General features: G+C 36.8%; 1 protein-coding gene and 1 long non-coding RNA gene across 3 annotated transcripts in view; both read right to left on the bottom strand.

The window, feature by feature from the left end:
- Positions 1-16,244, bottom strand: part of arhgef12b (Rho guanine nucleotide exchange factor (GEF) 12b) — a 75,381-nt gene that overhangs the window by 13,528 nt on the left and 45,609 nt on the right. For both annotated transcript variants that reach the window (XM_082170080.1, XM_082170081.1), the window contains 16 exons: positions 14,642-14,770; positions 14,426-14,551; positions 14,257-14,349; positions 11,596-11,706; positions 11,322-11,414; positions 11,193-11,235; positions 9,930-10,062; positions 9,679-9,816; positions 7,476-7,508; positions 6,190-6,307; positions 5,992-6,097; positions 4,880-5,083; positions 3,809-3,953; positions 2,603-2,638; positions 1,705-1,859; positions 36-182 (listed from right to left, as the gene is read on the bottom strand). In XM_082170080.1, the coding sequence (XP_082026206.1) occupies positions 36-182; positions 1,705-1,859; positions 2,603-2,638; positions 3,809-3,953; positions 4,880-5,083; positions 5,992-6,097; positions 6,190-6,307; positions 7,476-7,508; positions 9,679-9,816; positions 9,930-10,062; positions 11,193-11,235; positions 11,322-11,414; positions 11,596-11,706; positions 14,257-14,349; positions 14,426-14,551; positions 14,642-14,770 (1,810 nt within the window). The remainder of the gene's footprint in view (positions 1-35; positions 183-1,704; positions 1,860-2,602; positions 2,639-3,808; positions 3,954-4,879; positions 5,084-5,991; positions 6,098-6,189; positions 6,308-7,475; positions 7,509-9,678; positions 9,817-9,929; positions 10,063-11,192; positions 11,236-11,321; positions 11,415-11,595; positions 11,707-14,256; positions 14,350-14,425; positions 14,552-14,641; positions 14,771-16,244) is intronic.
- On the bottom strand, positions 7,867-9,672 carry LOC309499099. Its single transcript, XR_014206148.1, has 2 exons — positions 9,204-9,672; positions 7,867-8,711 (listed from the first exon to the last, which is right to left on the bottom strand). It is a non-coding gene; the product is annotated as an uncharacterized lncRNA (long non-coding RNA).

Genomic DNA, 16,244 nt, shown 5'->3' with positions numbered 1-16,244 from the left:
AGGATTTAACAGGTCTATGAAGTTATGAGATTTACTGTGAAGCTGAACGATCTCCTCAAGGTTGCTGAAGATGCTTTTGATGTCTGCAGAAGGCAGGATGGAGTCTCTGATCAGCGGCTGGTAAAACAAATTCTCCAGAACCTTCATCATTCGAACGTGTGCTCTCTCAGTGTAGAACAACTCTGTGAAAGCAATGACGTAGAGGAGAAAAGCGGTCACACAGGATGGTTTGCACTGGTAAATTGCCCCTGAGCAAGTAAAAAAGCTTCTCATACTGAATGTATGCTTATACACTGTTGGGAGTAATCAGAATACTTTTTCCTGGGATAATGTAAGGAAATACATTTTCAGTGTCAATTTACACCGGTGCAAATAGCCCACCTTGTTGGCAGAGGCTATTTACACTGACTCCGCCCACCTTATCTGATTGAGCCCGACAAAATTACAAAAGAAATCACGCTGATAACAGGAGCAGTGGCATTACTCTCCCATTGTTTTGTTTTGTAAAAAAATTATAAAATATTCGAAAAGTGGAAATAAAGTGCTTAACAGGGAATAAAAACAGTGGGAATAAAGTGTTTAATGGGTATGGGAGGCAGTGGCGGAGCCAGGATTTTTTCATAGGGGTGCCCAGGCAAGGGCCAGCAACCAGTCTGGGGTGGCACAGAAATCTTAATTATTTTATCATAAAAAATAATTTGACTACACTGTCAGAAATAGGGATACAGTAGGAGTCCATTTCTGTCCCCCAAGGTACAGTCTACACTAACGTACCCCATAGGACTTATTATTGGACCTCAAGGTACATATATGTACCTTTTTGAGGGTCAAAAAGCATTTTGCTCGTTTTGCTCGTTTGACTTGCGCCAGGCGCTGAGGTGAAGTTGGAGTGTGCGTCTGAAAAGTCTCACGTTTTTTGTGGTCTTAAAGAGAAGGTTCAGCGTTTTAAAAAAACACAATTTTTGTCAATAAAAAAAGAGACAGAAACAGTTGTGAGAGGGGTGGCCAAAGGGGTGGCCAAGCTTAGACCAAGGGTGGCCACGGCCACGGCCACCCCTGGCCACCCCCTAGCTCCGCCAGTGATGGGAGGGCTTTAGGGATATAAGGACATGGGATAAGGCAGCATACATTTATGATTTTAATAAATATAATCATATATACGGAATAAGTTGTTGTTATTGCATACTGTTTTATAACATACTACAATACAATATGAGTCTCTGCCACTATTTGCCCTACCACCATTATTTTTTACTAGAACTAAAAGAAAGAAAATAGTAATGTAACAATAAAATGAAATAAAAATAAACTATGTATATATATATATATATATATATATATATATATATATATATATATATATATATATATATATATCTTACATGTGTTACATATACAGTTTTAATTAATACTGGTAGAAACATTAACATCCAATAACGAATAGTGTTTCAATCAAAAATAAAAAGTAATAATAGGATGAAACTAATGGCAAGAGATCCACATCACATAACAGAAGGTGACTTATGTCTTGAGCTGTATAACTAATTTATCTGATATTTAATAAAAAGAATAGTTCATCATTCGTCCATATCACATAGCTTGATTTAAATGTATGAAAAGTAATTAAAAATCAGTGATTACTTTAGGAAGCAACTTCCCCAACACTGCTCATACAGTACACCACAGACCACACTTGTCGCTCACCGTTGATGACTTCTTGTCTCTTGATTTCCTGAGGGGTAAGTGTGGACAGGACGTCTCTGCTCACCAGCGTCTGCCAGTTAGAAGGCTCCAGCTCCACCTCAACACACTGATCATCCTCACTCTGCACTTCTCCAGAGCCCAGCGGATCCATCCTGCTGTACAAACACAATGACAAAACATGTTCATCAAATGCATGTCTAATCAATTCAATGAATAAAACTTTAACAAATGAATCATTTATTAAAATGTTAACAATAATAGGCTTTCCCCCCAAAATCTATTAAATTTTTTCCTATATCCTGTGTTGTCTGATGTAATTCTACTGGATTCTGTGTTTTATGATTCATTGCCAATTTATCATTCAAAGAAATGTATACATTTTTAAAAATGTAATCAATCCTTTTAAATGTAATCAAATGAAAATATAACAATTCCTTTACAACAAACATTGTATTTTTTTGTCAAATAAAGTGCTCTTTTTTACTTAATGAAAACATTTTTGAAGCAGGGCTGGGGCCGAGAGCTTTGGACATTTTACGTTGATGTTTATTATGCGTATATGCCGCAGTTTGCCGCTGCCACTCCTTTCGTATCTTTATTTTATGATTAAAGTTACGTTTAATGTTCGCCTCCTACTTCCCTGAACTTGAACTTTGTTACAATTACTTCAATTCACATTATTTTATTTCATTCTAATGAAATAGCCGCAAGTGCTGAATTATGACTCAGAAAAAGAAAAAAACACTAGTGGTCTCGGAATTTTTATGTTTTATTTATGTGAATAGTCAGTTTGTTGCACATGTTGTTCATGTTATTGTTATTAATGGTCAAGAGATGATATCATTATTAACCACTGAAAAACCCACACTGGTCGACCACAAAAGCAAAGAGCACTTACCTCCGGTCAGGCCTGGGGGTGCCGGTGTCCTGCGTCCTGTAAGGAAAATCACATTCCAATTACCCTACAATAGTAACAATCCCAACATACCAAAACCGCATGTCGTCAGCATTCCCTTTCTCTCCTCAGGAGCCCCAGTCATGAGGCACAAGCTTAATTCTCTGTGTCTGTCCCAATAAGATCATTTACAGAGGAGAGCACCACAGAGCAATGCTTTGTTCAAACGTTACATGTGCATCGTCACAACGGAGACATAAGGAACAAAAATAGCTGTGAGGCCTGTAAACAGCCTGATTATAAGACAACGACTGCTCGGCTTTTAACGAAAATCCAAATTCAATGCAAATAAATGTTTTGGAATGATAATTCTGCAAAGCAAATTATGTATATTTAAGGGTTATATACACTACTATTCAAAAGTTTGGGGTTGGTAGGATGTTTTTTTTAAAAAGTCTCTATGATCACTAAATATATTTTTATCTAAAATCAAAACAGTAATTTCATGAAATAATATTAAACATTTTAATTATTTCTGTTTTAATACATTTTAAAAGGTAATTTATTCCTGTGATGTCAAATCTGGATTTTCAGCATCATTACTCCAGTCTTCAGTGTCATTCTAATACGCTGATTTGGTGCTTAAGAAACGTTAACGTTAGTGTTGAAAACAGTTGTGCTGACTAATATTTTTGTGGAAACTGTGATTTCTTTTGAGGATTCTTTGATGAAGAGAAAGTTCAAAAGAACAGCAAGTCTTTTGTAACATTATTAATGTATTTACAGACACTTTTGATCAATTTAATGTGTCCTTGCTGAATAAAAGTAATAATTTCTTTAAAAAAATAAAATAACTGAATAAATAAAACTGACGGTAGTGTTTTGAACGGTTGTGTTGTTCAGAACCAAAGCTGTTTCAGTTTTTGTAGTCTGAACAGGAAAAAAATATTTAAATGTGGTTTTATCCAATCAAAAAATAAAAATAATTGGAAATCCAGTCAGTATGAAATACCAGATTTGTCCTCTTTTGCAAATTATATTCAGCGTCACACGCTTCACATTGAGGAGGACACACTTTAACTGAGGAGGACATACAAGATACTGACTGAGCAAATGGAACACGGATGAAATTTGATCAATTTGAATTGTGTTTAGTTTAAAAATATATATTTTATTCAAATGAGCCTGGATGGTGATCGTTTGACTCACTTGTCGGTCTCAGCATCTTCTTCCTGTAGATGTTCCAGTGTGCAGGGGCTGAAGTCAAAGTGAGTGTTTGAAGAGGAGGAGTCCTGCGAATCTCCTGGGGTGGAACCCTCTCCCATTCTGGTCAATGCAGAAGAGGGAAGTCCACCTAATCCACAGTCAGAGAGACGCACAATGTGTCAGAAAAAGAAATACTCATGAAATCAGTGCTAAATTGAAGATGATCCACTTCAGAGATTCTACTAACAATTAGTAAGTTTGTACTATTGACACACACAGGAAAAATTCGTCTCTATAAATGTGGGCACAATTTGACAATTTAAGAAGAACAGGCCAATTATTTTCTGAAAAGGGTTAGTCAGCAGATCTGAGCCGTGACCCTGATAACCCAGGAGAGCTCAGACAAAGAAAAACATCTAAATACAAACCTGGGGCTGTATTACATAAACATCCTAACTAAGAATCCTATCCTATCTGTTAAGTAATCATAGTAACTTCACTTAGTAACTTTTTCAAATTTTAAATCGGGAATTAAGATAGGATGTTTCTGTAATACAGCTTCTGGAGAAATACTGAAGAAAGGAGAGGAAGAGAAATCCTTCAGGGCAGACAATGAAAGGGACGATAACAGTAGAGAGAAAATAGAAGAGAGAAAAATTGATATTAAGGTCCTATTAGTTAATGCATTAACTAACGTAGTAAGAAATACATTTGTTACAGAATTGATTAATATTTGGTAACATTAGTAATAAAACATTCAACCGTTCATTGTTAGCTGCCTGGGGTCCATTAAATAACATTAACAGATGCAACGTTTGATTTGAATGATGTATTAGTACAGCATGCTTTAAAAGTATTTTTATTGTTACTGTAGTTCAAATTAACTAATGTTAACAAATGGAACCTTATTGTAAAGTGTTACCAAGAAAATAAATATGGTTGATTTTCAGTGGGCAGCTTTTCTCAGCCGATACTCACATTTACATGGTCAGCTTGGTTATTAATTTAGCATATCATGTAATTGATTTTACTTTCTTTGATTTAAATCTGATAGTGGACCACAGACACTCTCACCAGTTTCAGACTCTCGGATGCCGTCTGTGCCCTGTGCTGCTGGAGCGCTGTAAGGAGGTGACGTGACCAGGGCAGCGCTGCCATCTGAGCCCTCACTGGACAGACTAATCCGTATGGGAAGAGACGACCCGTCTGTCTGCTCTCCAGTGCCCAGCGGCAGCTGAGGCTTTGTCAGACGCTGCCTCGGCTCCAGAGCCTTGCTGACTGCAGGGCGAGAGACAGAGAGAGAACAAAATCAGTGTCAGTGCTCGACGATAAGGACAGCTGACAGAATTGTCTTAAGTGGATGTAAAGAGTTGGGACAAAATATATATAATAAGGAGAAATATATTTAATTCAGTGAAGAATATGCAGTCTTTTTACTTTTAATCACCCTATTTCATTTCTGTAGTATTTCTTACCTGAATACTACTGTTAGTCCTACCTGAAAAACGTATTTATTCTATTTGTTCTATTGTATTTATTTGTACTTGCTTGTGATTTGTTTATTACTGACTTTTTATTCGTCTTGTTTAAACTTTATAATAGTTGTGCTAGGAATTTTTGCTACAGTATCGAAAATGGAACTGAGAATTGTGAAATTTCACAGGTATCAAAAATGTTTTGTGTTGTACCAACAACAAACAAAAACTATACAGCAGTAGTAAAATAATCCAATCCTAAATGGTAAGTGTCTCTTCAAATAGGTAGTTGCCTTTAAAATGGTCACAAATAGGGAAGTTAAATAAACCCACAATAACTTCACAAGGAACTGAATTATACCACACACAAATTTCACCATAACAAAAACTGAAACAAATAAAAGCAAACAATTCTGGGAAATGATGGTAGCTTTTTTTTCCCCTCTTTCTTTTTTTTCTTTTAAAAGTTCACTTATATTATTCAAGATGTACACTAATATTGTATTTATGGAATAACAGAATGAATGGTTCATTTAAAATATATCAACATAAAAAAAAGTCTGAAAACAAGCAGTCTTGTCAACTAGAGCAGAAATAACAGGAAATATCTTAGTCAAATAAAATATTTGTGTTGGACAATGGTGGGCACTTTGAGTCAAAAAGGTTGAGAACCACTGGTGTGAGCATTCATTCAATTAACCATCAACTTACGTGATGAAGCATCAATCCTGCTCGGCCGTCTCTGAGGAAAAACGTTAGGAAACCTTGTTTTCTTTGATTTCTCCTCACTTCCATCTTTCTCAGGCTTTATACTTTTCTGATTAAGGAGCAAAGAGACACTGGTTTAGTTTATTTGGTTTCATGGAGTCATTTGGAGATCAAGTGATGATTTTTGCTGAGAGATTGTACCTTTATCTTAGGGAAAAGATTCATTAGCTTGGGCTTGTGCTCCAGCCCTCGAGTAGACTCCTTCCCTTTTACACCGAGCTGCTTCATATATGACAGTATGACAAACTGCATGGTGGTACTGCGAGAGAGAATAACAGAATGAGAGAAATTTAAAGGGATAGTTCACCCAAAAAAAAGAAAATTCTCTCATGTCGTTCCAAATCTGTAAGACTTTCGTTGTTCTTCAGAACGCAAATGAAGACATTTTTAAATCTAAGAGATTTCTGTCTCTCCCTTGACAGTCCACGCAACTAAAGCCTAAATTCAATATCTGTTCATCATATCAAGTGAACGTGTCTCTTCAGAAAATTTGGACTAAACTGCTCAAATCATTTGGATTCGTTTTAAAATCTCTTTATGAACTTTTTAAAGCGTCAAAGTGGTAGTTGTGTAGCTGTCAATGGAGGGACTGAAATCTCAGATTTAATTAAAAATATCTTCATTTGTGGTCCAAAGATGAACAAAAGTCTTAAAGGTTTGGAACTACATGGGGTGAGTAAATGAGGACAGATTTTTCATTTTTGGGTGAACTAAATTCATGTTACGTTATTATATCTGTATAAATACCCAGGTGTCAGATCATTACTCACTAGCTAATGTTGTTGTTCTAATCAATCCTTTGACTTAAACATTGTAGTTTAAAACTGACTGTGTCATTTCCAGCAGGGGGAGCAAGTGCTCGGTTCAGTCCATGTTGAAATACTTTACAGTGCGCAGAAAATTATTCTGACAGCTAGGACCCCAGCCGAAGAACTTACAAAGCTGTTCTCACAAACACTTACAAGCCAAACAGATGACTTGTACAATGCGTAACTGCAGTCAGTGCCAGAGCAGAAATAGCCCTCACAAGCTCCTGTCAGAGGCTTCATGAGGCTCCAGTCTCTTGTGAGCCATCTGGGCGGACACACAACGCCTCAGTCCCTGCTGCTGCCACCCATATGTGCTCCTGACCGATCATATGCTGCAACTACACACCACTCACAAGATTGCAGCTAAAACTGGTGGGAAGGAAACTATAGAGCTAGTGTGTTTTGTAGCTTATTAATACCTTTTAATACTTGAAGTTTTCAGTATACTGCTTTATGAAATAATGTAAAACTGTACTGTTTTTTTACTAAGTACTCATACTTTTAGTGTGACGTTGGATTTAGATTCAGCCTATGAGTCTGGACAGTGCTTCGGGGGTTAATTTATGGTGATGTAATATGTCGTTAATGGAAGAGAGAGGACATGAGAATTCCCCTTACCACTTATCTTCCTCTGTGGCCTGCGACGTCAGTCTGAAACAAAACATAAGTTGCATTTATTGAAGTGTGAAAGAGACAACTCTCAGTTTTACATCTCATCTTGTGTAAAAATTATTCACCCATTTTGGTTTAAATCTAAAGATATTATAACAATTAGTTTAATGTCAATGCTATCATTTTAGTCTAGGTTTAATCTTAGTCAATCTTTTGGTCAAATGGGATCCTGTTGTGTCCAATATAAGTGTAAATAATGACCAACAACGAATATGCCATATGTGAAGCCTTCTTAAAATAATCTACCATTCCAAAAAATTGGTCAAAATGACATCACTATTTATTTAGGAAGTGAACTCAGATAAGATAAATAAATGCTTATTTTTTTAACTTTATCTTTATTTTTGTTATATTTATCAATCAGGAACAGGCTTAAAATGTCAACCCAGTTGTGATGATTTTGTAAACCATACCAAAAACCAGCATAATACCAGAATTAATTTCTCTTGTTCTAATAAGTTCCTTGAAGTGTCAAGAACTATCTTACTAATGACATATACAGTTTTGCAAAGTTTACATATTGAACTGCTACAAAAGCAAAAAAAACAAAACAAAACAAAACAAAAATAAAAATAGGCCAAGCCCGTTTTTCCAACATTGTTGGCAGAATATTGGAAGTTAGATTCAGAGTGGTTCAGCAGAGTTGTGTGGATTCATTGATGAATCACAATGTAACACGAGTTGCATGGTGATGCTCCAGAGCAATGTCTTTGAATATCTGGCGAGAAATTTAATAATAAATGCTTCCCACAAACAATTGAAAAGTTGATATGTAAAGAAGAATGATCAGATGTTATTTTTCAACAAGACAATGCTCCAGCCCAAATTGTTTAGCCACCAAAAAGTGGCCTGAGAACAAGTCCATCAGGCTCATGTTTTGGCCAGGTCAAAAAGTCCAGATTTAAACCCTATAGTGAAGATTTGGTCTCACATTAAACTCAAACAAATTGGGAGATTTTTTTTTAACTAATCATGAACTGCTAGATTAACAATAAGAGGAACAACAATGGCTCTTTTTCCTGTAAAAAGCTGTCTACAAGTTTACCCACATGGCTTTCACATTTAAAGAAAATAAAGGGGAAGTCTATTCCGTGCTAAGTTACTTTATAAATACATATAATGAAGAGGAAGAGCTGTGGCAGAATAAGCAAATTTGTTGTAGGTCATCAGCGGTAGCTGAGACTATAGCCCCTTTCACACAGAGATTCCGGAAAATACACGGATAAAGTGACCCGGGATTTGACCCGGGTTCGTTTGATTTTGGTTCATTCACACTGCCAGTGATTTTCCGGAATCAGAGAGTGCGTTCACACACAACCCGTAACAATCCCGTAAAGACACGTGACATCGATGTGACTTGTAATGTCTCAGAAGTGGTCTTAAGTTTGCTTATTAGCTTTTTCTCTGATTCGATCATAAACTTACGCATTACGTACCGTTTCACAGCTGACGAACGATGCTGCGCTTCAGCGTCATCACTACGACACGGCATTATTACGGCTTTTGTTCACACAGCGCGTGTTCCGGGACTGAACACGGCAATGTTACTAGGTCCCGACCCGGCATCGATGCCGGCATCAATCCCGGGTCGTGTTTGCGTTCACACAGAAGGCGTTCTGTCAATTTGCCGGCAATTTCCCGGGTTCAAAGCGCTGTGTGAAAGGGGCTTATGACAGCGGATTATATGACCATGGGGTAACAAGTAAATATTGAAAAGAAGAGGACCAAGAATAGAGCCCTGTGGGACACCCTGAGTGAAAGTAGTGGAAGATTTAGTCATAGTTATGGACAACAGTTAATTGTTTATCCGTGCAAAAGGATATAAATTATGAAAGAGCAAAAATAGGAGAAATCATATATATATATATATATATATATATATATTTCAAAAGTACTGACTGATAAAGCTATTTGACAGTACAATATACTTTAGGTAGCTTCTTCTGAGCAGTACCAAAAAAAAAACTTTTTTAATAATGCTAAGCATCTTTAAGATTCTGCAAGGGCTATGTAAACTTATGAGAAAAGGGATATGTAAATGATAGAGATCTGTAGTGTGTGTGACCACCAACCTCCAGACACAGAGACAATAAATAAAAAAGGACAAGTATATTCACATACATATGTCAGCAACGATAAGTGCACTTACAGAACATCCTCTATCTTGGAGATGATGTGCTCTGCACAGGATCGTTCTTTTTCTGGAGCCACGCGGTCTCTCATTCTCTCCGTATCCAGGCGGGCTAGCTCCGCTTCAGCCAGCGTCAGACCCATACTGCGCTTTTGCCTGAAACATACAATTAATAAATGAGAGAACATACTGGAGGAGAAGGTTTCCACTGATACTTGTGCAGATACATTGGAGTCGTAGAGTGTGTGGATTAGATGAGTGCATTTTACCTGAAGTCTTCTAGGTTCTTCTGAATGTCAGGTAGAAGTGTGTCCTGCAGCTGCTGCACGTACTGTCGGTGGACATCCTCTGAGATGGGCTCCGGCCTCTTCCGTTCTGCATTAATTGAGTGTGCAGTTCGCTCTATATTCACGCAAACGCATAAATAATTCAAATGAGATGGGTGACTTATTATATAAAAAATAAAGATACACTATATATCAGCATCATATTGGTAATGCGACATTTTTTTTAATCTGACGATTTTTCATTTATCAATAAACCATCCAATACCAGTCAATAAATATCCAATATCGGCCGAAAATGATGAAAAAAACAATAAAAAAAATAATTAAAAAAACTCAACAGATATCAGCTGATAAATAATATGGTGCAGATACATATTGAACATACTGGATTTAATGCCTTCTGCCTATTTTAAGATTTAAATTACTTTCAATATCTAGCACTAACCTATGCAGAAAGATATTATGTATAAATTCACTAGCAGCTTTATTTTTGTTACATTTTTGTTTATTTTTGTTAAAAGATATGCGATCTAATGGTAACACTTTACAATCAGGTCTCACTTGTTAACATTAGTTAATGTATTAACTAACATGAACTAACAATGAACAATCCATTTGTTGCAGCATTTATTAATCTTTGTTAATGTTAGTTAAAAAATCCAGCTGTTCATTGTTTGTTCATGTTAGTTCACAGTGCATCAACTTATGTTAACAAATACAACTTTTGATTTTATTATGAGTAAATGTTGAAATTAACATGAACTAAGATTAATAAATACTGTAGAAGTGCAGTTCATTCTGAGTTTATGTTCCTAAAGTTAACTTATGTTAACTAACCTTATTGTAATGTGTTACCGTTATAATATTGGCCATTTATAGGTTATCAGTCATAACAGGAAAATAATCATTGACTTATCAGTATCAAGCAGAACATCAGTTGATCCCTATGATAGAGGAATGTATTGGTAACATCCTAGATTAATTACAGATATCAACATTACATCTGAATTAGCAATGCCCCACTTAGTCAGACAAACCCTATGTTTAATATGATTTTGTCCAAGTAGGAAATATTACTGGATCAACTTTCTTGTTGGTCCTAAAATATTTCTATGAAACAATGAGATTTTAAGTTGAAGGTCGGGGTTTGCAAAACATTTTTATCAGCCTATCATTTCATAACTATCATTTCCATGAATGCTAAAACAAAGTGATTAAACAATGTTTTTAGAGGTTTGAACTAACCCAGGTCAGTGATGATGGATTCAGGTACTGTTACTTTCAAGCTCTGTTTAAAAACAAAATACAGCTTAGTCAGAGATCACATCATCTATGACAAGCTAAAGAATCTGAGCCTGTTGTAAGGTCCCTCACAGCTGTTTTGTCTATGAAGAAGGTATCCATGAGGATTCGTCGTGTCTCTTTGGAGCTGGTCTGTTTGTAAAGTTCAGCATAGAGGTAGCACAGCTGCGAAGTGAGAAGGGAGATGAGAGGCGCTTTAGTGATGTGACTCATCTGAGCCCAAACTATAAGCATGCAAGAGAGATTCATGGAACATGGAAGGTCCTTTATAAACATTTTGTTAGATGCCTGGAAATTCCAGGTTTGTGTGAGAGGGTTTGCGGGTAAGAGGGGTGATCGATCTCACCAAAGGCGCAGGGTCAAACTGAGAGACCACATGATGGATAAAAGCTGCCAGGTGAGCAGGCCGAGATTTCAGGAGGTCTATGCTCTGAAAACAGCTACACTGGCCATTTATCTAGAGACAGAGAGAGAGTTATTTACAGTAGAAGGCAAGCACAAATTCTTATATTATTCAACTTTATGATTTAATGGCAAACTTAAATGTGGTATTGTGAATGTAAATGGGTAAAGGTTTTTGCTATTTACCATGAATAAATGCTATTCCAAAATCTAGTGAGCTTCCTTATTATAAACTGTCTACATAGTCTGTTATCTTCTAAGGCAACATCTATCCTGAAAGGAAGCCTCATAAACAGCGTTGCCGGAAAAGTGGGGGCAACTGGACCTTTTTTTGGGGGGGGGGGGGGTCCGATGGAGCGATCACAATGACGTGGGAAAATGTACTCAGTGACATGAGAAGTTATTTGATGCATCAACTTCTAATGGGAGTGAAGTAGAAGTCAAGTCAAGTCAAGTCATCTTCATTTATATAGCGCTTTTAACAATGTAGATTGTTCGAAAGCGGCTTTACATTGATAATAGGAAATTAAAGTAACAGAGATTGTTTTGGCTTTATAGCAGCTCTAGAATAAAGTTATTGTCCAGCTAAAGTTAGTTTTGATTGATTCACTTCCGTCGCAACGATCATTAGTTATTAACTTAGGGGTCGCTAACACGACACCGTTTTAACAGAAAACACTTAAGTTCTTTCTGCGCAAACTTCAAAAACGCGAACCTGTGAGAACGCTGATGGCGTGCACATGCGTATTACGAGTTCAGTCTATAGGTATGCGCGTTTGAATATACTGTATGTGCGCAGGCGTAAAGATATGCGCACAGGTAGTCCTTCCCTACAAACCAACCCTCAACAAACTGGCCTTAAAATTTATAATACAGAATTTTTATTGCTTCCACGTAGCCACGCAAACCGGAATTATCCCGACAACGCTTTATCTGTAGAGGGATAAAGGGAGAAGTGTGAGATCAAAGATTATAGCCTATATATCCCAAAACAGTTGACTTGGTTTACTTTGGTAAACTGTATCATAGACTGTATTACTTTGGTCATACAGTCATAGTTTACTATGACTGTAATCATAGTAAACTGCAACGCGCAATATGGTGGAATAAGTTCCACGTTCTAAATAAAAGAGCCAAACATCGTGTAACAGCTTCGGTTCTCATAGAAACTGGTAGTGTTCCGAGACTAGCGCTTAGTACAATGTGCATTGGGTAGACCAACCTGAAATATGAAAAATAATTTCTAAAGTTACCTGTAATTTGAGCATAAAGTAAAGTAAAATTTTCCAAACAAAATAGAAATGCAGGTGATTGGGAATTTTGCGTGAGGTCAAAATCAACATTGTTTTTAGGACAATGTTGCATTGGTATGTCTATGGCAAAAAAAAAAAAAAAAAACAGCGACATGGAGGGATTTACAATACAGTTGTTCAAATGGATCTGTAAAAATGTTATTGTCATTTGATGTGATTTTGTTTTTTGCCTTTCAGACTTTCTAAATATGATCGGATTCCAATCAGATAAGCAAAAAAATCGGATTTGGACAGAACAAGGATTAAGTGACTTATTAGCGGTGATTCATGCATTAGTACACTATTGCCAATAGACAATGGAATAAACATACTGAGTGCTGTTTAGTACAGCCTTCATATCAGAAGCTCACCTATGATGCCTAAAAATGCTATGTAGGGGCCCCGATATACTTCAAGCGAAATTGAACGAACTGGTGTGACATAATATAGAACAAAATCAAGCCATCATTTTGGAGTTTGCTTCGAAAGTTCGAAACAGCTTGCCAAAGCAAACTACGGAAAAGTTCACTGCAGCTGGTAAAAACATTCGTACTACAATTGGTCCATAGATAATTAGTAGATGTGCTCTGTGGCTCTTCCTTTTTCATTTCATTCCTTCTATTCAGTCCATCGAGGTCAGATGTGAGTAAAAGCATGAACATATTGGAGAGTTTCTTTATAGTAGAAATTGAAGTTCAAAATCTAATTGAAAGTTTTTTCATGTTTAACTCTTTCCCCGCCATTGACGGAATTTTCTGGCAATCAATGTTATCACTTATACGATAGGGGGGCGCTATTACTCATCTTCTGAAAGAGTACAGAATCTCCAGATGCAAAAATAAGCGAAACAGAAACAAGCGAAAAAAGCTTTGCATACGTAAGCTGGCGCAATCATCAAACATTTAACACCATATAAATCAAAACTGCATAATGTTACTGAATGAAATGTCGACCCAGCAAGAGATATAGGACTGTGAAGCTTTGATGGACTCAATCTACTCGTTCTATGTTTTAATCATCCTTCTTCTCTGAGAAAATCAATATTACCAGAAAGGCAAGGACAGTGCTCAGCATGAATTTACATATTCACCTAAACACCGCTCCCAACAGACTGTTCGCTAACAGTCTACAGCTGAAAAGGAGTAAAACTTATTTTTATTCCTGAACGAAGAAGAAACAAGAACTACGGCATGAGTAGTTTTATTAATATCGGGGCCTTAGTCACTAGTGTTTGGAGGAGAGCCCACAAGTACAAAAATACAAATTGGCATAAATAAACATACAGACTACAACCAAGCCACAGTCACCCCTACCTGTTCCTGCTCTGTGTCAAAGTCTTCGTCCTCAGCACCTATAATGTGTGCAACCGGACGAGTGGAGGGGCTTCCCATACTCGACTGAGAATCCTAAATGAGAAACGCACAATTTTTGCACAGCTCTGAGAAACTACATATAACTCCATGAGGTCAAGAGGTCACTCACAAGATCAGGTGTGTCTTCGGCGTCCGGTGAAGGACAGGAGTTGAGGCTGTCTCGGGGTGTGGTCTTTGGGCTGTGGCAGGGGGTCTCTCTTTGGCATGGGCTCTCCGGGACAGGACTAGGAGTGACCTGCATGGAGCAATTGAGAGCAAATGTCAATTACATAGAGGAACCACAGATCTTCATTCGGTATTCAATGTGCTCGGGAGGTGTACTGACAGGGGTCGTGATATTGTTGGTCCACAGTGGCTCCGTTCCAGCATCACCCTGCCAGGAAGGGGGTCGATCCAAATCTCCCCCTCCATCCTCCTGCTCTCCTTCACCTGGCCTTGGAGATATGGAGCCATCCTACAATATACACAAACTCTCATTATGATTGTAACATCATGACATTTTGTTAGAACGTGAAGTGTAATTTCCATACCACTAATGGTACTGAACAGATCGAACAAAATAATGACTGTAACTGAAGCCCTCAGTGGCTAGGCATTATTATTATTTAATTTTTTTGCCACGATTTCATGTAAAAAGTTTGTGTAACTTTTCTCAGAATAGTTTTACATCCAGATCACAAGAAAAATAAGTTAAACAGAAATACTGAGCAAGAAAACAAAGTATGTTTGTAAACACTGGCATTTCATTTGGTTTCACCAACCTTGCAGAAATCATACACACATATAACGCGTCATTAACCAGACACAGTGTGCCAAAACGCAATAAAAAGTGGCTTTTTCATGTTATTCAGTTTTTGTCCTAACCAGTCGTGACAGCAATGCATCAAGAGACGGGGTTACAGTAAAGTCAAGTCACCTTTATTTATATAGTGCTTTATGCAACAGATTGTTTCAAAGCAGCTTAACAGTGATCAACAGGAAAATAATGATTCTATTTTGTAATGGTTTATATAGCGTTCCGTTACTGATAATTTGCTTTGAGATAATATTAAAAAGGTAACATTTTTCAGTAATTTTATTATGTACTTTTCTTTTTCGCTGCGAGACAGCAGTGTGCTTGCAGAGAGAGACTCTTGCTCATGCTCTTCTGATTGGCTGAGATTTGTAATTGAGTTTGCAGCATCTTGTAGCTGTGTCGTATCTGGCGTGGACAGACAAATTGATTGTCATTGTAATCTTTTGGCTTCTGGTTAATGCATGGTGTGAGACTACATCAGTGTTGAATTTTGTTGGATGTTTTTATCATTATTTTTAAAATATGATTGTCTATATAGTTTTTTTTATTGTTTTAGTTTATTTAGTTATTTCAGTACTTCACTTAAAGTCACCATGAAACCAAATTTGGCCATTCTTTTTTTTTTTTTATATATATATATATTGTAGTTATAAATTATGTTTCTGTGCACATCATTATTTATTTATTTTTAAATTCATGTGCCCTCATAATCTTTCAAAATAACTTCCCCTCCCTCTTGCAACGACATTTCTTCTGTTTTTTGGTGCGAGGTCAGGACAATCTGTCACTCACATTACATCACAGCAATAGCAAACCACAACGATCAAATTATCCAATCAATTCCCTATGGACACATTTTTTTTTTCTTTTTTAAGAAGCCGTTTCACTCGAATATGAAACACAACAGGGAAACAACAGGGAGCACTTCTGTTTCATGCCGGCTTAAAACTAAACAGAAATGAGAAATGTTGCCTTGGCAACTAGCTGAAATAAAATAAAAAATAAAATTTCAGTTAATGTTTATTTTATTTCAAATTTTTTTTTTTTTTTTATGGATTTGGTTTTAGTTAATGATACATATTCTGGACAATATTAAATGTTCAATTGAAGCTGAACCAGAGATTTTCCATTG

The sequence above is a fragment of the Leuciscus leuciscus genome (genome assembly GCF_965113295.1).
Source record: "Leuciscus leuciscus genome assembly, chromosome: 5".
Taxonomy (NCBI): Eukaryota; Metazoa; Chordata; class Actinopteri; order Cypriniformes; family Leuciscidae; genus Leuciscus; species Leuciscus leuciscus.
This window is presented reverse-complemented; position numbering and strand designations above follow the sequence as displayed.